General features: G+C 35.8%; 1 protein-coding gene across 1 annotated transcript; it reads right to left on the bottom strand.

Moving 5' to 3' along the window:
- Nucleotides 1-332: 332 nt before the first annotated feature.
- TERB2 (telomere repeat binding bouquet formation protein 2) lies at nucleotides 333-19,171 on the bottom strand. The gene is made up of 7 exons (XM_037054428.1): nucleotides 19,108-19,171; nucleotides 18,913-18,994; nucleotides 18,063-18,202; nucleotides 15,952-16,013; nucleotides 10,609-10,685; nucleotides 3,628-3,716; nucleotides 333-475 (listed from the first exon to the last, which is right to left on the bottom strand). The coding sequence occupies exons 1-7, from the start codon at nucleotides 19,169-19,171 to the stop codon at nucleotides 333-335; spliced, it is 657 nt and encodes a 218-aa protein (XP_036910323.1).
- Nucleotides 19,172-26,500: the final 7,329 nt, after the last annotated feature.

The raw sequence follows: 26,500 nt of genomic DNA, 5'->3' as shown, positions 1-26,500 counted from the left end.
AAAAATATATATAATAGAATATTAAAGCCAAAAGTGCGTGAGAGAAAGAGAGAGACAGAGAGAGTTTGAGACTTCATGCTTCAATGACAATTACTCTGTAACAATTGTACACTCAGAATTTGTGGACATGTGTTACAAGCTGGGGAAAAAGTCCAGCCCAAATGTCAAAATACAGAGACAAAATGATTCTGAATTTCCTAAAGACATATTTTTGAGGAAGAACAAGAAATCATCCCCACTTTCCCACAACTGTGACCCAGTGGGAGAATTAAAAATTATGTACATCTTTGATAATATTTTATAAAAAATAAATGCCCAAACATAAGGATAATTTAATATTTCCTCTTCAACTTATTTTTTATAGAAGATAAATTAATTTCATTTTGAACATGGTATGCCAAATATCCTGAACTTCCAGGAATAAAGTCATGTAGCTCCCCAAGGAATTTCTTCATGGCATCAATAGATATATAGTCTATAAAAAAAAAGTATGTACTTGAAATTACATCATACTATCTGATTTTCAGTGTATTTGGTTCTTTAGAGCTAAGATTTCTTAAGTTTTTTATAAAAGAAGAAATAATACCAGTGAGAAGATTCTTCATGACACTTGATAATTGTCAAGGAACACCCTTCTTAACCCCTTACCTGCTTCCCCCAACCTTCTAACACCTTTTAAAATATAGGTACTTAATTACCATTTTGATTTTTAAGACTGTAATGATGTCAAGGTTAGGATGGAACATTAAAGTAGCTAGACAAAAAAAAAAAAGGAAAGTGTGCATCTGGCTTATAGTATAATCACCTAAAACTATACAACTAACTACTAATGGCACAAACACTTCATCTTTCCTAGTAGAGCAAGAAACATTTTCCCACACTGCTGATAGGGCACTTAAGAGTTGGAAAGTTTTAGTTTAAGGTAAATAGTTATAAGCTTAGCAAGTAATGTAAATGTTAAAGCTTTTGTTTCAGAAACTACAGATAAGGCCCATCCTGGCTCCTGGAAAAACAGCAGACCTCCTGGGGCACTGCTAGAGATTACCACCTGGGGAAAAGTGGAGGCATGCAGGCCATTGTGTTTCAGGGAGGGGCAAACAACCACCTGCCCCTGGGAACTGCTAATGCCCCAGGACAAGAACATTGCAGTTTCTTCTACCTGACCCTCCTTCTTTATTCCCTACTATAAAAACCTTGGCCTGGAAAGAAAAAGGAAGATGGTCTGTTAGGGTATGAACCCATCTTCTCAGATTGTCAGCCATCTGAATAAAGCACCCTTATTCAATCACTGTCATTGCTTATTGGGTTTGGTAGTGACAGGCAGCCCAAATGGCCAGTGTCTTTTCCAGTTTCACGAACATCGAGATAATATATATATATTTTTTTAAATTTTGAGAGTACATTTATTAAAGGTGGGGAAAGGCTTAGGAAAGGCTTAGAAAAGAAAAAGCAACAGGAGAACATGGGCTGGGCTGCTTTGGCTCCCTAGAAAGTCAGAGAAAACAAGATCTCAGAGACAGGTTCAGGACAAGCTGCCACTGCCCATCACTCTCCTTGTTGCAAGTCTCAGGGGCACCCTAGAGTTTAGGAGATGCATGCCTGTGGAGGAAGAAGAGGGGGCAGGGAAAGGCACTGGTGTGCTCCTAAGAGGGAGAGTGGCTGAGATAATATTCTTTTAATAAAAAAATTAATGGGAAAGTTGATATTATTGCTTAGTCAACAAAGGTTATTGGTATGAGTAATTTGATGTCATAAATAATCTGAAATAGATATGAGTAGCAGAAAGAACACCTAGAATAGGGAGAACTTACTTAAGGACTCAATCATTTTAAGCAATATTACTTCATAGCAATTTTTTATCTGAATGATAATATTTATTGTTTTTAAAGATTTTATTTTATTTTTAGAGAGAGAAGAAGGGAAGGGAGAAAGAGAAAGACACATCAATGTATGTTGTTTCTCATGAGCCCCCTACAGGGGACCTGGCCCACAACCCAGATATGTGCCTGGACTGGTAATGCAACCAGCAACCTTTTGGTTTGTAGGCTGGCACTCAATCCACTGAGCCACACTAACCAGAGCTCAATGATTACATTTAATATGCAACATAAGTATTTGTTGTTTATATTTAAAGTGAAACTTAATTTAAAAGGAAATCCTGTATGAAAAGAACAATTAAATTTAGTATTTTCCATTTATTTATTTATTTATTTATTTATTTATAGAGAGAGGTGGGAGGGAGAAAGAAAAGGAGAGAAACACTGTGCACGTCAATAAGTTGCCTCTTGCATGCCCCCAACTGGTGACCTTGCTTGCGATCCAAGCATATGCTCTGACTGGGTATCAAACTGGTAACCTTTTGGTATGCAAGTCAGCACTCCATCCACTGAGCCACACCACCCAGGGTGAACTATTGAATTTAGGACACCACCACCATCAACAGGTTAGCTATGAATATAGTTTGGTTGTTTCTAATAATAGGTAATAAATTCACAGTGAATTCAATCATATAAAATTGGTTAGTACTATTTTTAAAGATATTTTCATCATAGTCATTTACCTTAGAAAATGACTGGAAGTACTATTACTACATTAGTGATATCACCTATTACCTTATGGTTCATGATATTTGCCTAATGGCTATTTCCTGTGTAAAATAAAATAGTGCAGAAAATATTAATGTCTAGTTAATTGCATATATATACTGTATGAAGTTTCTAAAGATGTGAGGATAGAAATATTAAAAATAATGGCTATAGTAATAACAACTATGGTAATAAAAATATTCCTGTAAGTATAAGAAGGCTAGAACATTTGTGGATGAGAAATGGTTTACTGGAGCAGTTTTAAAGAATATTGTGGAGATAGTTTTGACACTGCTAAATAAAGGGAAAAATAAATATATAAATGTTTTAAGTAAAATTTCAAAAACCCATACTTTAAAAATTGCTGTTTTGAAAACACTTTTTTAAAACCTCTATTTTTAAAATTACCAATGGCCCACTGAATACTACTCAGATCAAGTATACAAATATCCACCTCATTTGGCACTATTCAAATCCCAGTGGCCATTATTCAGCTGCTTCTCTGGTTCCATTTTCTCGATGTCAGCTTCAGTTAGCTGTCTTTTCTGTCTGGCACTAGGAAACCAAAATATGGAGTCTGTGGACACCTGAGTGATCCATGAATGATCATCTAGGTGAATATGAGCCTCTTTAAATTATACGTAAAGTTGGTAAGTGTGTGTGTGTATACAAGGGAAAGGGACCTATGTTTCACCAGATTCTCAGAGGAAACTGTGATGAGGGCTGTCCATACAATTTTTTTCTAAACTGGGACACTTGAGAGTAAACACTAATACTAGGACAATAGGCATAAACAGGTATGTCTGTGTAAACTGAGACATGTCTTCACCTTACCTATAGACTAGCACTTTAACACAGAAAATATGGGGCTTTCTTTTGGTCAGTTCTGCAAATTAATGTATTTAATGTGCAAATCTCCTCTATTAGCATGTATAATAGAGGAGGTTCTACTGCTAGGCTGGTACAATAACAGCTTTATTGTATAAAATATTCCCTTGTTTCTTCCCTACCTGAGTTTACTCTAAATTTTATTTTAAATTACCTGTTACCATGTTGTTCACTGGGTAATTCTGAAGAGGGAAGTACATCTGCTTTTCTACAATTGGAGTCCTTATAAAATCCTTTTTTGTGCTGTAAATTGAAACATACAGAAAATCACATCTATATTTATTTCTGGACTTGTTTTACAAATGAGAAATTGTTCCAGGCAATATACACAGAAATCTAATTGCTCTTTGATCAGATTTGAGCCTTAATTGAGTAAAAATGTTAAGTGTTAACAACTTCTTTTGTGTGTCTAGGTAATACAAGAGCCCATGTAGATAGTTTTTATTCTCTTAGCCACTTCACAAAACAAATATTTATTGAGTTATATAGATGTTTGCTTACTATATTTAGATTACATGTAAAAATAAACAATTGTATGAGAATTAAAAAATTTCACAATAAAAACTGGATCATCCTTAAATTTATTATTTTCCTAAAAAACTAAAATTATACTGAGTGATAATACCAGCTTTACTTTAAATTTGTTTAAAATAAGATTTCCTTTAACCTCTTCTAAAAGAAACTAACTATAGCTCAGTTAAAATGAGATCCTACAAATAAAGCAAAATAATGGCTCCCCAGAACATTGGGGATTAAACAAGGATAACATTATGATTTTTATTATTTATCATGGCTCTAAAATTTCTGCCCAACCAAAAAAGGTGGGAAAAGGGAGAAAAAGAAACAGAAGAGCTATTTAGTGAGAAGGAAGAAACAATACTTTCATTGTTAACAAATGATGTGATTGGTGACCCTAAAAAACTAAGAGAATCAGTTTATTGCCATGTATAATTTAATTTTCCTGCATAATAGCAATAACTAATACAAAATAAAGTGGAAGAAATCTACAATAGCAATGAAATATATTAAAATTCAGGAACAACCATAATAAGAAATTTATGATCTCATATGTAGAAAAATAAAAAACTTTACTGAGATATAGAAGACAGAATAAAGGAAAACCAAAAGCATTATCCTAGATAAGATTATTAAAAATTATAAAGACAGCAATTCTTCTGAAATTGAAGTCTAACACAATTCTCAATAGTCTCAAAGGGATTTTAGAGCTTAAGATAAAAAATAATTCTAAAATTCACCTGAACAACATGTTAGAAGATCTAATAGGAGGCAAGACTAAATTCGCAATAGAATGAAAAACATACCTAGGAATAATCTTAAAAGAAGTACAAGACTTATTTATATACAGAACATATGACAATGTTCCTTAGGAGACACAAAAGAAAATATGAATAAATGGAAGAAAAGAGCACGACTTTTCTCAGATAGAAAGATTTGGCCTCAAAGATATTGTCCCTAAATTAATCTATAAAATTTTGTTAATGTCGATTAAACAACTGGCCAAGATGGAGGCATAGGTGGAAACACTGTACCTCCTTGCACAACCAAATTTAAGGACAGCAAAGATTTAGAAACAAAAACACAACCAAAACAGATAGAAAATTGAACTGTACCAAAGTCCGACAACAACGAACCATTCATCCAGACGGGTAAGAGGGGCAGAGTCAGTGGCCGGCAGAGGGGGATCTTGGCAAGAAAAAAGGGTGATTGACGGAACTGGGAGCAGGAAGGAAACGAGCAAACCCAGTGAGGTGCGCAAGGCAGTTAGCTGACTGTGGACACACATTCATGCACAGATAAACCATGCAAAAAAAAGGGTGCAGTGAAACAGACCTCCCAATCCAGGGCCCCAGCGACAGGAAATAAAGCTTAAAAGCACCCATTGAAAACACTTTGGGGGGTTGAGGTGCCGGGAGAGGCTCCCAGCCTCACAGGAGAGTTCGTTGGAGAGACCCACAGGGTCCTAGAATGTACACAAGCCCACAGCACCAAAAGGGCCCAATTGCTTGTGGGAAGCAGCAGAGGGGACCAAAGTCTGAAAGAGATCGAAACAAGTGCCATTGCTCCCTCCCTGACCCCGCCCTCACATACAGTATCACATCTCAGTGATGTGGGTTGACTTCCCCTGGTGAACACGTGAGGTTCCATCCCTCATACGTAACAGGCACAAACAGACCAAAACATTTTGGCTCAAACAGAAGAACAGCTCAAAGCCCCAGAGCCAACACTTCTAAGTGACCGAGAGATAGCCAATCTGTCAGATGCACAGTTCAAAATACTGGTGATCAGGATGCTCACAGCATTGGTTGACTTTGGTCACAAATTAGATGAAAAAATGAAGACTACATTAAGTGAAATGAAGGAAAATGAACAGGGAACCAATAGTGATAGAAAGAAAACTGGAACTCAAATCAATGGAGTGGACCAGAAGGAAGAAACAAACAAACAAACAGAAAAGAATGAAGAAACAAGAATTCAAAAAAGTGGGGAGAGGCTTAGGAACCTCCAGGACATCTTTAAACATTCCAACATCCGAATTATAGGAGTACCAGACGGGGAAGAGGAAGAGCAACAAGTGGAAAACGTATTTGAACAAATAATAAACGAGAACTTCCCCAGTCTGGCAAAGGAAATAGACTTCCAGGAAGTCCAGGAAGCTCAGAGAGTCCCAAAGAAGTTGAATTCAAGGAGGAACACATTAAGGCATATCGTAATTACATTATCCAAGATTAAAATGAAGGAGAGAATTCTAGAAGCAGCAAGAGATAAGGGGACAGTCACCTACAAAGGACTTCCCATCAGACTCTCAGCTGATTTCTCAAAAGAGACCTTACAGGCAAGAAGGAACTGGAAAGAAGTATTCCAGGTCATGAAAGGCAAGGACCTACATCCAAGATTGCTCTATCCAGCAAAGCTTTCATTTAGAATGGAAGGGCAGATAAAGTGCTTCTCAGATAAGGTCAAGTTCAAAGAGTTCATCATCACCAAGCCCTTATCATATGAAATGTTAACGAAACTTATCTTAAAAAAAGGAGTTAAAAAATATGAACAGTGAAAGAACAGCAAACTCACAGTTATTAACAACCACACCTAAAACAAAAACAATCTAAGAGGACAGCTAAATCAGGAGCAGAGCCACAGAAATGGAGATCACATGGAGGGTTAGCAACAGGTGAGTGGGAGGAAGAGAAAGAGGGAGAAGGTACAGAGAATAAGTAGCATAGATGGTAGGCAGAAAATAGACAGGGGGAGGGCAAGAATAGTGTGGGAAATGTAAAAGCTAAAGAACCGATGACACATGGACATGAACTAAAGGGGGGGAATGTGGGAGGGGGGATGTGCAGGGTGGAGGGGAATGAAGTGGGGGAAATGGGACAACTGTAATGGCATAATCAATAAAATATATTAAAAAAGAATCATTAAAAATTTTTTGTTAATGTCACTAAAAATTAACAACAGGTATTTTTTACTTTTTTAAAGGTTTTATTTATTTATTTTTAGAGAGAGGGGAAGGGAGGGAGGAAGAGAGGGAGGGAAACAATGTGTGGTTGCCTCTCACATGGCCTGCTCTGGGGACCTGGCCTGCAACCCAGGCATGTGCCCTGACTGGCAATTGAACCAGCGACCCTTTGGTTAGCATTCTGCGCTCAATCCACTCAGCTACACCAGCCAGGGCACAACAGGTATTTTTTAAAAATATGGACAAAGTGGTTGTAAAAATCAGATGGACAAATTCAGAAAAAATAGTTAAGAAAACTTGAAAAAGTGTAAGGAGGAGGAACTAGTTCTAGATATTAAATCATATAAGCAATTAAAACACAGTGGCACTGTTGCATCACAACTGAATGAAATATAGTGTATTACTTTTGTGCAAAGAAGGAGAAATTAAAGAATATTTATACAAATTTGCTAGTATATGCATATAAGAAACTAATAATATAGATTGCCTCCGGGAGGAAACTGGCTTGCTAGAGGCCAGTATACTTTCGTAGTATCCTCCATCATATACCTTGAATTTTGAACCACATGCATGTTACCTAATAAAAGTAATTAAAATTTGAAAATAGAAAAATATCAAGTAGGTATGAAGAGCTAAGGAAGGGGAGCTTGGGACTTATCTTTAATGTATTAAAATACTGAAATTTATCTAACTTAAAAGAATATTGTATTGATATAAAAATAGATTCACAGATTAGTGGAATGAAACTGTCTTTTAGGTATATAGATCTCCATACACATAAAAACAACATATGAGAAAGGGAAATCACACATCAGTTGAAATAGATTTATTTTTCAAAAAACTGGTGGAAATTTCTTATTTGCAAAACAAAAATAAATTTCGATCTTCACCTATTATCTTATACAAAAATAAATATCTACATAGTTAAAAACCTATTTGATCTCTGAATGGGAAAGGACTTTTCTTAAGGTAAAGGCAATAACAGGAATTATAAAGGAGAAGTGATTAATATAATGATGTAAAAATTTAAAACTTGTATTTCTGAAGAAGTACAAACCAGACAACAAACTGAGGATATAATGTGACAAACTGACAAAAGTATAATATAGTTATTATACAAAGATGTCAGATAAGTTGATAAGAAAAAACAGTTAAGAGCCCCCAATAGAAAATGGAGAAAGAACAGGAATCAAAATTGCCACAAAAAAAGACATATAAAATTCTAATAAATTCAAAAAAGTTCAAACCTATTAGTAATCAAAGTAAAATGCAAATTAAAACAAGATGTTATTTCATCTATTAAATTAGCACAAGGTTTATTAAGACAATACAATGATGAGGATGTAGTGAGATCAACACCGGTAGTAATTTAAATTTGTACTTTTGTAGAAAGCAACTAACAGGCATCATGGCCTTTAAAAATATTCATACCTTATTATACTGTGAATTATATTATAAAAATTATCTTTAAAAGTAGAGATTTGTTTTTTAAAATATTTTGATGGCCCTGGCTAGTGTAGCTCAGTGGATTGAGTGTGGGCCTGCATTCCCAGTCAGGGCATATGCCTGGGTTGCAGGCCAGTTCCCGGCAGGGGACACACCAGAGGCAACCATACATTGATATTTCTCTCCCTCTCTCCTTCCCTTCCCCTCTAAAGATAAATAAATAAAATCTTTTTAAAAATGTAAAAAAAATGAGTAGTATATTAAAAAATATTTTGATGAAGGTGCCATAAGAGCAAAAACTTGTAAATAATTTAAAACTTTTTTTAATTATTGACACTATTACAGATGTCTCCCATATCCACTCACCCTTTGCCCACCTCGACCCAGACCCCACCCACCCAAGCCTTCACCACACTATTGTCTGTACCTTCATATACATTCCTTGGCTAATCTCTTCTCCTTCTATCCAGCCCCACCGCCCACTTCCCTCCCCTCTGAGGTCTGTCAATCTGTCCATGTATCCATGCCTCTGGTTCTATTTTGTCATCAGGTTATTTTGCTCATTAGAATCCATGTATAAGTAAGATCACATAGTATTTGTCTTTCTCTGACTGGTTTATTTCTTTTAGCATAATAATCTCTAAAATACCATATACAACCATTACAAATCATGATACCAATAAGGCTTTTCAAAATGAGGAACTGCCCATAAAACACTAAATGGAAAATCAAGAGACAGACTATATATGCAGTCAATATCAACTCTATTTAATACGTGTATTTGTATAAAACTAGCAAGAAATATACTCATGTTGATGGTAATTATCTCTGAATGGTGGGGTTGTTTACAGTAATTTAAATTTTCTTTATCCCTTTTTGCATTTTCTATTTTGACAAATTGTATACATTATATTTATAGTAATAAAATTACTGTAATTAAAAACAAGAAAAATAAACAAAAATCCATACAACTTTCTGTAGATTTTGGGAACATATTGGGAAGGGAAACAGCATAGTGATTAAGAGTTTGAACTCTGAATCAGCTAGCTAGCCTTGGTTTTAAGTTCATCTTCACTACTTAAAAAACACTGGGTGAATTATTTAGTTCTCTAACTTGTTTCCTCAATTGGAAAATGGGGCTAACAGTATTTATCTATCTTATAAAGTAGATAACATTTATCCATCTTATAAGGTTGTGAGAATTAAATGAATTATTGTGAACTGCTGAGCTCCCAAGCCTTCTATTTAACAAGTACTCAATAACTAGTTCACCACCTAGTGTTCAATACCAGTAGTAGGCCAACAAAATTAAATGCCTCAAAAGTTCAAAGCGCATTTTATCTGTGTTTGTACTTCACCCTCTGGTGGTTTCACAAAGAAAAGGCTCTAGGCAGACACCTACTGAAGGTATCTATTAATATCCTTTGTCTATTTGTTATTATTGGATTGGACAGATTTCCCTAGATTTGTAAACCCTCTTTGTATATTAAAGAAAGTAGCCTTTTTCAAATGTTTTTCCCAGTGTATATTTTTCTTTTGACTTGGTTTATAGTACTTTTATTGCCATGTACAACTTTAAAATACTTTTTGTAGTCATATTTACCAATCTTTTCTTTTATGGCTTCTGTGCTTTGCAGGACAACCGTTTCTTAAAGAAAGAATATATCTTATATCTTTCCTAGTCAAGTGAGTCACTGGGAGTCATTTTTTTATTTCTATTTCCTACCTGTCTCTTACAAGGTCACTTAGGATAACTGTTCTCTCTTCTATCCATCCCTTAAGAATATCTTCATGGTCTCATCTTTTATATTCTCATTTTTCTTCCTCTCCTTACCAGTTCCTTATCTCAAAATGCATAACAAGTAAATTAATAAGAATGTTACACATAGAGACTCAAAAGATCTAAAATATGGAATCTCAAACTTAAGTGGTAGAATATCTAGAAGTCACAGCACCGTGAATTAGTGGTTTACTAAACTTAATATAATTGAATACAGAACTTCAGAGTTCTGAAGACTCTTGAGATTAAGAATTTTTCTATGAGATTAAGAGATCTATGTAATCCTAGATCTCTTCTTCTGTAAAATGGCAATGTGATCATGATAATACAGTCTCATAAAAAGACTGAAAATTAAATGAGATAAGTACATAATCAGTGCTCAGAGGTGTCTACATTGAATTGAATATCACTGAAGTATATAAATTCAATACCTTTTGGATAATTCCCTTCTGTGATCTGTGGCTAGTTCACTGCTTTCCTTAATTTCATTTGGTGTTACTTCATCATGCTGTGGATAGCAAGAGAAATCACATTTTAAAAAATCAGCACAATGCCAGCTGGTGTGGCTAAGTGGCTTGAGCACCCACCTTCGAACTGAAAGGCTGTGAGTTCAGTTCCCGGTGAGGGCACATGCTTGGGTTGCCCCAGTTGGGGGTGTGTGAGAGGGAACTGATCGATGTTTCTCTCCCTCTCTTTATCTCTGCCTCCCCCTCTCTCTGAAAATAAATAAAACATTTCTTTAAAAAAAAAGCACACCAATGATCCAATCAATAATGTCCTAATAAAAGAATATGTTGGCAATATATACTAACAGTCATAAACATATTTATATACTTATATATATATTCAATCTAGTTTGGTAGAAAAAACTTAACATTTTGTACATACACACATAATTAAATTCTATTTTTAGAAATGCATAAATAAAAAAGAATTTTTAAAATATCAGCTGTGGTTGTAATAAATAGTAAAACTTTTGACCAATTTTATTCTTTTTCAAATTTTTAAATTTTCTATAATGTCATCATATGACTTTTTAGTTCTTTAAAAATAAGAAAACTAAAAAGTTATTAGTCTCTTAAAAATTTGAATTGAAGATTCCTAGGCTGCCTGTGAGCTACAAATCAAAAATATGAAGTAAGCTGAACAAATTTCCCCTTTCAAAATCAAAGTGAAGTATTTAGCTATGAAGTTACAAAAGGACTAAATGTATATGAAGTTTTTCCAAAAGATTATGTGAAAGTAACTCACATAGTGGTAGCTATCAGATACTACATTTATTTAGTATGCCATTAGGAAATTTCTGTATTTAGGTCACAACTCCACTCTGAATAATAATAATGTTCCTCCAAATTACTTTCCAGATTTACCCTTGTTGCCATTCAGTGAAGTACCTTCTAGTTATATATACTATAATTACATTATAATTGGCTGATATTCAATATCAATCAATATTTTGAGAGAACTAACAAAATCCTTTATTATATAATCAGATAATTTCTAGTGCCAATATTCTTCAGTCAATAGCACAGCAGGCATGTTCTACTAAATTTTAGCAGAAAAAACACTGAACTGGGTTGGAGATGAGAAAATTTTGTTTCATTATGCTAATAATATCTGACTATGTGAAACTAGAGAAATTTTTACTTCTCTTTACCTCAATTTTCTCATTTCTAAAACAGAATGATTAAATTAACAATCTTTAAGGAATTTTTAGCTCTAGAGTTCTGATATACTCAATAATTACTGCCAAATAATAACCATTCTATCACCCTTCATGTCCCTGGAAGCACTGTGACAAGTCAAGGATTAAATATTTTGGTCCTTTGTACAACATAGACAAAAAAACACAAGAACTAGTATTTTCAGATGGTGACATTTTGAAAAGAAAATATAAATAAAAGGAGTACAAAATTGGATTTATATACATTATATTATAAAGATTTTCTCTCTTTTTATTTTGAAAATATTTAAATTTACCAAAAGTTAAAAACAATACTATAAGTACTATATATATTTCACTTAGATTAATAAAATGTTAACATTTTTATCCTGCATTCCTTCTATCAATTTTTATTGATATCCTGCATTCCTTCTATCAATTTTTATTTTTGCTAGACCATTTGAAAATATTTGCAATAAAAAATAAATAAGTAAAAATTTCCTATTTTACTAAACAGTCAAATTAATTGTATTAAAAAAAGAAAGTATTTTAAGATATTATGACAGTTTACTCCTTAATCTTTAGCATGCATGTTCTTAAAATATTTTTAAAATATATTTTATTGATTATACTATTATAGTTGTCCCATTTTCTTCCCTTCACTCACTTCAGCCCTGCACACCCCGACCCACCCACATTCCCCCACTTTAGTTCATGTCCGTGGGTCATACATATAAGTTCTTTGGCTTCTACATTTCCTATACTATTCTTACCCTCCCCCTGTCTATTTTCTACCTACCATCTATGCTACTTATTCTCTGTACCTTCTCTCCCCTCCCCTCTGTTGATAACCCTCCATGTGATCTCCATTTCTGTGATTCTATTCCTGTTATAGTTGTTCCCTTAGTTTGCTTTTGTTTTTGTTTTAGGCATGATTGTTAATAATTGTGAGTTTGCTGTCATTTTACTGTACGTGTTTTTTATCTTCTTTTTCTTAGATAAATCCCTTTAATATTTCATAAAATAAGGGCTTGGTGATGATGAACTCCTTGAATTTGACCTTGAATTTGAGAAGCACTTTATCTGCCCTTCCATTCTAAATGAAAGCTTTGCTGGGTAGAGCAATTTTGGATGTAGGTCCTTGCCTTTCATGACTTGGAATACTTCTTTCCAGCTCCTTCTTGCCTGTAAGGTATTTTGAGAAATCAGCTGACGGTTTGGTGGGAACTCATTTGTAGGTAACTGTCTCATTTTCTCTTGCTGCTTCTAGGATTCTCTCCTTCATTTTCATCTTGGCTAATGTAATGATGATATGCTTTGGTGTATTTCTCTTTGGGCCCAACTTCTTTGGGACCCTCTGAGTTTCCTGGACTTCCTGGAAGTCTATTTCCTTTGCCAGAATGGGGAAGTACTCCTTTATTGTTTGTTCAAATACGTTTTCCACTTGTTGCTCTTCCTCTTCTCCTCCTGGTACTCCTATAATTTGGATTTTGGAACGTTTAAAGATGTCCTGGAGGTTCCTAAGCCTCTCCTCATTTTTTAAAATTCTTGTTTCTTCATTTTTTTCTGGTTGGATGTTTCTTCCTTCTGGTCCACACTGTTGATTTGAGTCCTAGTTTCCTTCTAATAACTATTGGTTCCCTGTACATTTGCCTTTATTTCACATAGCATAGCCTTCATTTTTTTTCATCCGATTTGCGACCAAATTCAACCAATTCTGTGAGCATCCTGATTACCAATGTTTTGAACTGTGCATCTGATAAGTTGACTACCTTTTCATCACTTAGTTGTATTTTTTCTGGAGCTTTGATCTGTTCTTTCATTTGGGCCATTTTTTTTTGTCTTGATGCTCCTGTTACATAGTGAGGGGCAGAGCCTTAGGTGTTCACCAGGGTGGGGTAACCCACGTTGCTGTGTTGTGATGCTGTATGTGGGGCAGGGGTCCGAGAGGGAACTATGGCTCTTGCTCCACTCTCTGCTGGATTTCAGTCACTTCCCCCACTTCCCATCAGCAAATTAGGCCCTTCTGGTGCTGATTCCTGTGTAGGTGAGTTTGTGTACATTCTAGGACCCTGTGGGTCTCTCCAATGAACTCTCCTATGAGGCTGAGAGTTTCTCCAGCTGCCTCAACCTGGTTTGAGGCTTTGTTTCCCCACACTGGGGCCTTGGGCTGCATGATCTGTCTCGCTCCCCAATTGTCCCTTCCAGTTCATATATGCACAGGTGTGGGACAGTCCAGTCTGCAATTCACTACCTTGCCAGTCTGTACGCTGCTGCCTTGCTGGCTGGCTGCAGCCTTGTGCCCCACACTCCATAATCTGCCGCCTCACTGGGTCTGCCAGCTACCACCTTGCCGGGAGTCCTCAGAGTCCTCACTGCCCATCTATGCCCCTCCTACCAGTTTGCATGAATGTATCTTCTTTAACTCCTCAGTTGTCAGACTTCCATACAGTTCAATTTTCTGTCAGTTCTGGTTGTTTCTTTTTGTTTTTAAATTGCTGTTGTCTTTCTTTTGGTTATGTGAGGAGGCACAGTGTGTCTACCTACACCTCCATCTTGGCCGGAAGTTCTGTTCTTAAAAATATTTTCATCTTTATAATACTACTGTCACAATTAAGAAAATTAACATTAACTCAATATCACCTAGTATACAGTCCATATTTAAAATTTCCCAATTGTTCTCAAAATATCTTTTTTTTTATCCTCACCCAAGGACATTTTTTCACTCCTTCTCAAGAGAGGGGAAGGGAAATATCCATGTGAGAGAGAAGTGTCGATTGCTTGCTTCCCACATGGTCTGGACCTGGTATCATAAATTCCCAGGCCAGGTATCAAACCAGCAACCTAGGTATGTGCCCTGACCAGGAATCAAACCCTCAACTTTTTGATTATGGGATGACGCTCAAACCAACTGAGCCACACCAGCCAGGGCTTTTTAATCCTTTAAAGAAAAATCCAGAATCCAATCAAAGTTTATACACCACATTTAGTTATGCCTCTTAATCTAAGAGTCTTCCTGCCTTTAAAAAAATGACATTATTTTAAAGAGCCTAAGCCAGCTAGTTGTTTTGTGATATTTCCAATATTCTAGAAGCACCTGAGTGTTTATTCATAATTAGATACAGGTTAAGTGTTTTAAACAAGAACATTACATACATAATATTCTGAACTTTTCATTATATTACAACAAGCTGAACATAATGAGAGGTTGTTTCAATATTGGTGATACTAAATTTGATTAGTTGGTTAAGGAAGTGTCTGATAGACCCCACCAGTTTAAAGATATATTGCTTATCTTTATAATAAGATATCTATGGTGTGATCAAGTGAGATCATAGTTTTAAGATCCATTAATGACACTTGCCTAAATCAATTATTTTATCAGGAGTGGTAAAATGAAGATTTTTCTATTCTATTATTCTTTGTGTATTTACTAGCTGCTATTCTGTAAGGAAAATTTCTCTTACCCCACCTCTTCCTTCCTTCCATTACTCCTTCCTGTCTTCCTTCCTCTCTTCCTTTCCTCTGTTCTTCCTTTTTTTTTTTCTTTAGGCTTTAAAGTATCACTATAGAATCATGGATGTTTTATAATCCATTACTGTCATTGTTATTTTTGATGTTCAAAGTATCCCAAATTTGGCTACTGCATAAAGACTATGAAGTCAAAAAGCACAGGCAAATTTGAGGTAGGATGGAGAAATCCAAAAAGTCAATTTTTAGTATTATACACATTTTATTAAGGGGTGTTACTCAAAACATTTAACAAATGGCTCAACACAGTAATTAATCATTCAGAATCTATGCTGGCAGTAAAGAACTAATATATACTGTACAACTATTACTCCCTTAGTATTACTGAGAGAAGCAAATTTTCAAGTTATGTGAATAATTTTATTCATACAAAGTATTTTAATATTACTAATGTACTAGCATAAAAACAATGTTAAATCAGATATTGTACAATAAAAGCAGGCCTTTAAATTCCTTAACCTGGATCATTAAGATCCAGGTTAACATGCTAATGTGTCACAGGTAAACATTCTTAAATTACATTGCTTTCAAAAATTTTTGAAAATGTAGATTCTTATTAAGTATCTTATTTTACTCTTACCTTTTCTGTCAGAAAATATTGGTCTTGTTCCCAAATAAAGCTTCCAATTTTTCTTCTTATTTCTATGGTAGGGAAAACAAATCCAATATTATTTTTAGAAAAGTAAATGTAAAATTTTCTAAATTTTACTAGGAGTTTGAAATTTCTAAGCCAGCATTATTCCACTTGTATCAAAAGCACCAAAGATACTTGTTTAAAACGTAGATTCCTATTGAATGAGCCTGGGAATTTGCTCATTTCTAACAAAATTTCTAACAAATTTTTCAGATGATTCCAACGCACTGTGAGAATCATTGTCATAAACTTTTCCTGCTGGAATATACATCCTCATTACATATCAGTGTCTTTAGGCCAAGCATTAATAAAGAAGGCAATTGTCCAATCAAAATAAGAGCTATAAAATTCCTGAATTTGTAGAATATAGGTCCTCAAGAATTCAGTAATTTACTCTGCTAAAAAGAGAGTAGAAAGAAACACGTCTACTGGGCATGGTAGTGCAGAGATTCTACAGTGCTCAGTATGTCAAAGGACTATGTAATCATCTTAACTCAAAGATCTCAAAAGTTTTCACAGTCGCCCATTCAAGCAAAAAAAGATAACATTCCTTCAGGGGTGTCCAACTTGTGGCCTGTACATCACATGCAGCCCAGAATGGCTATGAATGTGGCCCAACACAAAATTGTAAACTCACTTAAAACCTTTGTTTTGCTCACCAGTTTTCATTAGTGTTTATGTATTTAATGTGTGGCCCAAGACAACTCTTCTTCCAGCGTGGCCCAGGGATGCCAAAAGGTTGGATGCCCCAGTTAGTAGTAGCCACTAGACTAGCTACATGTGGGTACCTATTGACATGTGCCACTAGTTCAAATTAAGATGTGCCATAAGCATAAAATAAATACTGAATTTCAAAGAATTAGTATATAATAAAACAATGTAAATATCAATAATTTTATATGTATTTCATATCAAAATGATACTTTAGATGTGTTAGGTTAAATAAAATATATTCTTAAAATTAATTTTACTTTGTATTCTTTTTAATATGGCTACCAGAAAATTTAAAATTAATATGTAGCTACATTTGCATCTTCATACTTCTACTAGACAATACTGGTCTAGATGGATAACAATGTATAGTTTTCACTTTTTAAAAGGAGCATGTTTTCATTTCTGACAATTTTTAAAAATTTAAATACATTTTAATATAAGATGCTAAACCCAAAGACAGGAGTCATTAATTTATTTACTTATATAACCACTTAGAGCAATTTATTGTTATAACTAGGTCCTGTCAGGACATTAACTATGAAAGGAACCCAATCTTTGGGGTTTCTGAAACTCTTCTATAAAAATCTTTTTTAAACACTTTGCTCACAGAGAATTTGTACTAGCTTCCATCTGTCTTGCTATGGATGGACACATACATACACATCAAGAATTGGGTAATAATGCATGACCTACAAAAATGGGATATTTAGAGTTAGCCCACATAAGGTAGGTAGGATTTGAACAGAACAGGATAAGAAAGTATGTTCCAATCAGGGAAAACTAAAACTATAAATTTCAAAAGCAGTTTATCTTCTTGCCCTTTAGTTCACAGCATTGCTGAAATAATTAATGTGAAAGTACTTTCAAAAATATAAAGAACAATAGTAATATGTGGATTTATTATCATCATAAATCTTTAAATATCTGAGAATAGAAAAAAATGTTCTGAAATATAATGAAAAGATTCAAATCTAGCAAAGAACATCTTATTGAAGGCTCACATATCAGACTGCTTAGATTATCTCATTTTACCCTCAAAACAACTAGAAAAAAGTTGCTAAAGGTCACAGAAATAGGAAGTGTTGGCTCCCAGCCAGGGAACACTATGAGGACAAGATCTACATGTGTGTTATTCACCATGGAATCCCCAGGAGCTAGGTTGAAACCTGGCACACAGTAGGATTTCAGTGAGTGAATGCGTGAATGAAGGATAAATAAAACTAGAATATAGACCCTAGACAAGCTGATGCAAAGACCATGCTTTTCCACTTAAATCAGTACAGTTAGGTGACTTAGCTGGATTTGGCTGTCTAACAGGGACTGGGTGAACAATCTTTGCTAACCTTCTTGCAGGCATGCAGGAGGAAGAAGAAAATGACCTAAAACCACCGAATTTTTAACTTCAGCATTAGCTACTGCAGAGAGATAGTAGGCATGAAAAACTGTAGCATTATCGTCTGTGTAATCAAGGCTCTGATATATCCTAGGAGAAAGAAAGGAAATATTTTAGATTATGAAATAAACACTAATATGTTCAATCTTTCAAAAATAAATGAATGGAAGTAGGGAGAATTATCTGTAGGTAACCAGGAGACTGGGGACACGGGGTGGAGAAGCAGGACAACCAGGACAGTGATTAGCCTTCTGCTTCGCAAACATAATCAGACAGCAATATGAAGGAGGATCCCAGATGGACAGATCGAAGGCTGAGCTCCCTCTCAGAAAAATACCGTAATAATCTGGGCAAGAGGTGATTAGGCTGAGTACTAGGGTAATGACAGTGAGTGCTAAGAACATTTACAGGGGTACAATCCATGGCGTTCGGTCACTGACTGATTAATGGAGGTAGGGGTTGTCATTCAAAAGAAACTACGAAGGTTTTAAACTTGAGACAGGACCTGGTGCCGGTCTGAGAGGCGACCAGGAGTTCGGTTTAAACGTATTGAATAGGAGGGGTCTTCGAGACAGCTGAAAACATTGGAACTGGAGACCTGACTCGGGGACCAGGTAGGAGGCCTCGCTAGTGTGGCAGAAAGGAGAGAAGAAAGGTTATCTGTTTCCATCCCCACATCTAACACTGAAAACTTGCTCGTTTCCAGTCTACTCTGATCATCCCTATTTATGACTGGACTTCAGTTTCCAGCTCCTGGCTCTTCGTGACGCGAGCGGCACTGCCAGGTGGCCTTCAGGTACCTCAGCGTGTCTGGGTGGGAAGCATCAGAGCTGAACAGGAAGTCAGCGGCCCTCACGTCACTGATCGTCCCCCCTTCGGCCACTGTGGAGGCAAGAGCGGAGAGTAAGCTAGCAAGAACCTTCGGGCCAAAGCACAAGAGCGGGGAGGGATGCTACCCTCACCACCTCACCCACCCCTTCCACCCAGCTTCCTACCCCAGAATTGCCGCAGGTCCCGGCTGACGCTGCGGCAGAACCAACCCCGCTGTCCTTGAAACATGGCGCCGCTGCCTGGCAGACTCAGACTGCGCGAAGGGGCTAGAGCAGAGATTGCTGATTGGTCTCAGGTCTGAAGCCAAGTTCGATGATTGGCTGTCAGGGTAATGGGCGGGAAAAACCTGAGGCGAGAGGAAGAAGGGTCCAAGCACTACCGGACTGAGTTGACCAACTGGTAAAATTGTGGAGAGGACTCTCGGCTTCCTGCCCAATGGTGAGGAGGGGTCAGTAGCCATGCTTGTGAGTTTTAAACCCTACATAATTAACAAGGTTATTTTGCTATGTTGTACAGGCATGGGCACAGGTTCTATAACATCAAATATTTTTAAATGAAGTAAAATTGACTTATGATATTATATTAGTTTCATATAATGATTTGATATTTATGTACATTACAGTGTGACTACCCCGCAGGTCTAGTTATCTTCTGTCGCCATATGAAGTTATTATAGAACTATTGACTATTCTTGTTGAGGGCAAAGGGGAACTAGCCAGAACATAGCTGTAAGGAAGCAAAAGGTGTTTTACTAACTAACGCAAAGAGGCTCCGGGACACGCCCGAAGAGCAGGGTGTGTTCCAGGATGTGGTTTAAGAGCAAAGGTTAGTCAGGCAGATAGCCATCTGGACAGTCACTAGGGAGGGAAATTTTGCCCCTGTGCACGAGCTCGACTGACCAATCAGGTAAAGGAGCACGAGCCAGTGCACGAGTTAACTCACCAATGATCAGTAACCCTATTGTGCCCCTGAGCCAACCGCTAACCGCCACATCTGCTTCTGTATCCAGCTTGCTTGCGCGCCTCCTTAAAACCCTAAGCCTGTAAGCCTTTGGCGCGACTCTCATTTGCAGACTTTGCGGGCACCGTGTCTCCGGACACTTTGGAGAGTTTGCCCCTGCGCAGGTTAAACTTGGCCAATAAAGTAACATCTTTGGAACCCCGAAAGTCTCCGACATTTGTTCTCACGGTTGGTGAATGCAACAATTCTCTATGCTGTTTGTAATCTCTGTGTTTTATTTATTTTTTAACTGGAAATTGGTACTTCTTAATTTTCTTTGCTTGTGCTCCCCCCACCCCAATCCTCTGCCTCTCCATCCTCTGTCTTCCTCTGGCAACCACCAGTTTGCTCTCTGTATCTATAAGCCTATTTGTTTTATTCTATTTGTTCATTTGTTTTGTAGATTCCAGGTATAAGTAAAGTCATACAATATTTGTCTTCTCTGTCCGATTTACATAGCATAATGCCCTCCAGGACCATGCATGTTGTTTTAAATGACAAGATTTCAGTATTTTTTATGACTAATAAAATTCTGTCTCATGTATACCCCCATCTTTATCCATTCATAATTTCCACAAACACTTATCTTGGCCACTGGAGATAATGCTGCAATGAGCATAGAGATGCATATGTCTTTTTGAGTTGCTTAAATACCCTGAAGTGGAACTGTAGCATCAAGTACTATTTTGAAGCAAAACTCATTTTATCATTTCGCCTATAAATGTTTTAATCAGACTTTTTCAAATTGATTTTAGAAAGAGAAGAAAGGACAGAAGCATTGATTTGTTGTTCCTCTTATATGTTCATTGGTTGATTCACTTCTTTAAAATATTTTATTTATTTATTTTTAGAGACAGGAGAAGGGAGGAGGGAAGGAAGGGAGAAAAAACATCAATATGTAGTTGCCTCTCATATACCCTCTGCTGGGGACCTTGCATGAAACCCAGGCATGTGCCCTGACTGGGGACCTAACCAATGACCCTTTGGTTTTCAGGCTGGCAGTCAATCTACTGAGCCACACCAGCCAGGGCATTGGCTAATTCTTGTATGTGCCCTGACCAGGAATCAAACCTGCAATCTTGACATAAGCAGACAATGTTGTACCAGGCCAGAGCTTAATTGGCCTTTTTAAAAAATTTAAATTATTTTATTGTTGTTCAATTACAGTTGTATGTATTTTCTCCCTACCCCTCTCTCCCACCCCCTCCAAACCCACCTCCCTCCCTTGCTTACACCCTCCTCATTGGTTTTGTCCATGTGCCCCTAATTAATTGGACTTTTTAAAAAACATAACTACAATACCATCATCACACTTAAAAATAAAATTTTAATACAATCAAATATTACATGTTCAAATTTTCATTTGTCTCAAAATTATGTTTTTCTTTTACGATACCTAGCCTCCTCCTTAGATCAGTTTTGATAAGTTATATTTCCTGGAGTTGGTCCCATTTAATCTAAAAATTCAAACATACCGATATAAAATTGTTCATAACAACTTTTTTAATGTTTGCAAGGCTCTGTAGTAATGGTACCTTTTTCATTTTTGATATTAGTTATTTTTTCCTTCTTTTTATTTCTTAGTTTTGCTAAAGGTCTGCCAACTTTATTAGTCTTTTCAAAGAAGAAACTTCTGGCTTTATACTCCTATATTTCTTTTGTATATAATTAATTTCTACTCTTATCATTTCCTTGGTTTTAAATTGCTGTTAATTTTCTAATATCTTGAAAGAGATGACTGATTTACATCCTTTGTTTTTCTAAAATGTGCATATAAGTCTATAAATTTCTATTAAATTGTGTGCCACAGGTTTTGAGATGTAATTTTTTGTTTAATCCTCACCCAAAGACCTGATTATTGATTTTAGAGAGAAAGGAAAGAAGATCGGTCATTGATCAGTTGCTTCCTTTTTGCACCCTAACTAGGAATCAAACCCACAACCTAGATATGTGCTCTGACCAGGAATTGAACCCTCATCATTTAGGTGTGTGGGATGACACTCCAAACAACTGAGTCACCTGGCCAGGGCAAGATGTCATTTTTTATTATTCAATTTAAAATATTTTTGGATTTCCAATGTAAGTTATTTGATCCATGGGTTAAAATATTTTAAAATTTGTAAGTACATGGTATTATTTAGTTACCTTAGTTGATTTCTGGATTTTAAATGGATTAAGGTCAAAGAATATGACCTGTATGACAATAATCCTTTAAAATTGGTTGAAATTCTCCTTATAACTGAAGTATATGGTCAGTGTTGTGTGTTTCAAGAATGTTCCACTGTTGTATGTTCTGAGGTGTTGGGTGCAGTGTTTGACATTTGTTATTAGGTCAAGTTTTTTCATCATATTGTCTGATTCTTCTATCAACTACTGAGTGAGGCATGCTAAAACTACTTGAGGTGTTATCAATTTCTTTTTGTTAATTTTTTCTTTATACATATTGAAATTATGATGTTAGGTACATGCAAATGTACTTGCTACTTTCTGGTTGATTAAACCAGTAAGCATTTAAATATGTAATGCAAAGCTTTAAAACATGAATGAAATACAGGAGACTATCTCTTTGGCCTCTGAGTAGAGAAGGATCTTTTAAATGAGACACAAGTATTAATCAGTAGGAGAAGATGTGTGCAGAGCAAATAACCAATAAAATATTGGTATCCAGAACTTATAAATGACCATATGGATCAGAACAAGACAAACAACCTAATAGAAAAATGGTCAAACACCCGAAGAGGCATTTCATAGAAGAGGAAACTTAAATGGCCAATAAATTTTATAAAAACATGCTCAACCACAGTGATAATTAGGGAAATGCAAAAGAAAACCCCCAAACCCCAGAACCCTACAATAAGATAGTATTATGTACACTCTTTAATAGTAAAAATTTAATTGGCAAAGACAGATTAATGGGAACTCCCATTGCTTGTGAGGATGTAAATTGGCATAATCACTTTGACCAACAATTCAGCATTACTTACTTGCAGGACTGCATACTGTGGTGTCCCAGCATTTATTAGATATATACCCAGAAAAACTCTTGCTCCTATTTACCAATACATATATGTAATGTTTATGGCAACCTTGTCATTAAAGCAATAGCAACAACCAAAAAAAAACAAAGGTAAAAAAATAGTTTGGATATTTAAATTGTTTTATTTTCATAGAATGGAACACAACATAATTTTAAATTTTAAATTTTTAAATTTTAAATAACTGAGGAAAATGAACAACATGATTCCACTCACTTAAAGTTCAGAAAACAGGTAGTGAAACTATACTTACATATGTCGTATAGAAAAAAACTAAACAGTACATTTTTCGAAAAAGCAGACCTATGAATTATTTTCAAAAAGGAAAAAGCCAGATACAAAATGTAGATTTGTGATTACCTCAGGGCTAAGAGAGGTACACAGGGGCCTTCAGTGGTTTTGCTGCTGTTCTAGCTTGTTTTTGTAGTATAATCTAAACTGTGCATATACATTCCATACACTCTTCTGTATGTATTTTACAATTTAATTTTTTTTAAATAATCAAGAAAGTAACCGTGGCTGGTGTAGCTCAGTGGATTGAGTCCCAGCCTATGAATCAAAGGGTCACCAGTTGATTCCCAGTCTAGGGCACATGCCTGGGTTGTGGGCCAGGTCCCTGGTAGGGGGCACGTGAGAGACCATCACACATTGATATTTTTCTCCCTCCCTTCTCTCTCCCTTCCCTCTCTAAAAATGAATAATTAAAATCTTTTAAAAATAAAAATATTATAAAATAATCAAGAAAGTATGTCAACTGAAGAGGACTTTTTCTAAGGTGATTAATCAAATATTTGCCCTTAAATAAGCCATGTTTACTCATCTGAAAAATTAATTCATTAAAAGCATCTATTTCCCTGAAAATACCTAGTGATTCAGCTTTACTATTTTTTACTCTTCCTGTATTTCAGCTATATTATACAACTGTTACTCTAAAAGTCCAGTTAGTTAGCAAAGAGTGCAAGGCATTCTTCGAGTTATCTATCACCTCAGTGAATTCTAACACACTGGGGCTTCTTTTATTTTCTACTTCATACAAGGAGGTTTTGTTACTGTCAGCTCATCTCCCATAGCCTGAGATAAAAACAATGTGTGATAGCCCCAGTCATCCTTCTTAGTGAATACCATTCAGAATCTATATCTACCAGGAAGGTCCCATATTGGTGTTTTATGATTCATATTCATTAGAAGGATTCCTGCCTTTGATTATAATCTAAGCTCTAAGTAAAGGGATTTTTAAAAATTCTTCAGTATAGAATAACTAGTTACTTGGGAAAATAAATTTGTGACACTTAAATGTTAAGGCAAGTGCTGGAGAGCAGAGGTAGTAAGTACATGAGAGAAAGTATTAAGGTAGACACCTATAGAACTTGTAGTCTGTCCTTTTTCTCCTAGTGATCTGAATAAAACCCTAATTTTTTTCTTTTCCTTTTTTAAAAAACAGCTTTATTGTGGTATAATTCACAACCTGTAAAATCTGCCTATTACAAGTGTACAGTTCACTAATTTCTAGTATATTTACATAGCTATACAAACATCACCACAAAAATTCACTTTTAAGAAACATATTCTCTAAATTCAGATTAGAATTTTTATTCATTTTTACTCATTTTGTACTATCCAATTTAGTCCCAACTTTTATCATTTTCTTCTTTTATTCTGGTGAATATTGACCTCTTCTTTCTTTGATCTCTAACACTTGTCTGTCCCCAAGGACAGATTTTAGATATCAATTAGCTAGAACTATGCATATCACTGAAGAAGCAACTAAGCCCTCTTCTATCCTCCAAACTCTTTGTCATGCTACTTGAAATTTTTTACCACAGTTCCTAAAACTCCATCATTAGAAATATTTGCTTATTGAATATGGACTGAATATTAGTAAGTAGTATTGTCAACATTAAAATTTGTGGATTTGAGAGTGATTATATAGAGAATATCTTGGTTCTTAGGAGATACTTGTGAAGTATTTGGGGATAAGAATTATAATGCTTGCAATTTAATCTAAGGTGGTTCAGCAAAATAACATTAGTAATAATTATATACATACACAAAATCATATGGGGTAGGTATGAGGGAAACTAAGAAAATGTGGGGAAACATTAATAACTGGTAAATCTAAGTGAAGAATACATGGAAGTTTATTATAAAAATGTGTGATTTTTCTGTATGTTTACATTTTTAAAAAATTTTTAAAGAAAATAGTTTCCTTTAGTTCAGTGGTTCTCTGACCTCGTAGTAGCAGGTTAGAATCACATGAGAGCTTTTAGAGACTACAAATGCTTTGTCCTACCTGCTAGAAATTTTGCTTTAATTGAACTTTAGTGAGGTCCAAGCATCTGAATTTCCTTTAAATCCTTCCAGAGGAATCTTTTTTTAAATGCTTCTTTTGCATCCTTTAAAACATCTTGCAAAATTCCAGGTATAAAACAAGTCCTCATTACATTTTGATTGAAGTGAATTCATTAAAAAAAAGTAACTTCTTACATGTAGCCCTAATCATGTCATGGCCATTTACCCAAATCAGCAGCTATAAATGTATGTATATTACCTATGCCAATGAAGCATGATTATTACCTGTAATATGTGTGTATCCTTCCCACTATGACAGATAGGGGCTTTTACTCTTGCCAAAGAGCTGTGATAATTGTAATTTTAGATGGCCAGTGCTGCAGGTCCTGAATACCCATTCATCCCCCACCCCCATTCTCCCCACAAAAAAAACTGTCAGATGTAGAGCATGAAGCCCAGTTTTATAGGACTTTCAAGTAAAGAAAATAGGGATGGTTTATCAAGGGTACTGCTGAGATCAATGATGTTAAGTACTGTACTTTAGAGTTAGAAAGAAGGAACAAGCTGGAGAGTGAGTATATTGGAGAGGACAGATGAAAAATACTGAAAATGACTTCTGGTCTAGATGACAGCATAAGCAGACATGGCTCGTCTCTTGTCACAACCACATCAAAATTACAACTAAAATATAGAACAACCATCACTCAAAACCACCAGAAATTGAGTTAAATGGAAGTCTGACAACCACAGAATTAAAGAAACCACATCTGTCCAGACAGGTAGGAGGGATATAGACTTGGAATGGGCCAGTCTCTCACTCACATGGGTGGATAAAAATTCAGGAGGGGTATCTCAGAAACTAGGAGTCCCAATCCCAAACTAGACCCCCCTGCCCAGGGTTCCAGTGTCAGGAAGATAAGTCCCCACAACTTTTGGCTACAAAAAACAGCAGGAAATGAGTCAGTGGAAGAAAATGCAGGAGCCCCAAGCAGTTCCTCTTAAAGAACCCACACATGGACTCACCTACTCAGACTCACTTCCTCTGAGCTCCAGCACCAGGGTAATGGCTTAAAAGGCACCAGTGGAATAGGGGAGAAACTGAAATGACTGTCATCAAGGCAAGCAGAGGCTATTGTCTCTTTTCTAAACTCTCCCCCCTCAGAGCCACAGAGCCAACAAGCTGGTACCATATGAGATTCCATCAACCCAGCTAACACTGTTTGGCCCACCTTGG

The sequence above is a fragment of the Sturnira hondurensis genome, unplaced genomic scaffold (genome assembly GCF_014824575.4).
Source record: "Sturnira hondurensis isolate 20B ecotype Veracruz unplaced genomic scaffold, ASM1482457v3 Scaffold0008196, whole genome shotgun sequence".
Lineage (NCBI taxonomy): Eukaryota > Metazoa > Chordata > Mammalia > Chiroptera > Phyllostomidae > Sturnira > Sturnira hondurensis.
The sequence above is the reverse complement of the archived record's forward strand: the minus strand, read 5'-3'. Positions and strand labels throughout refer to the sequence as shown.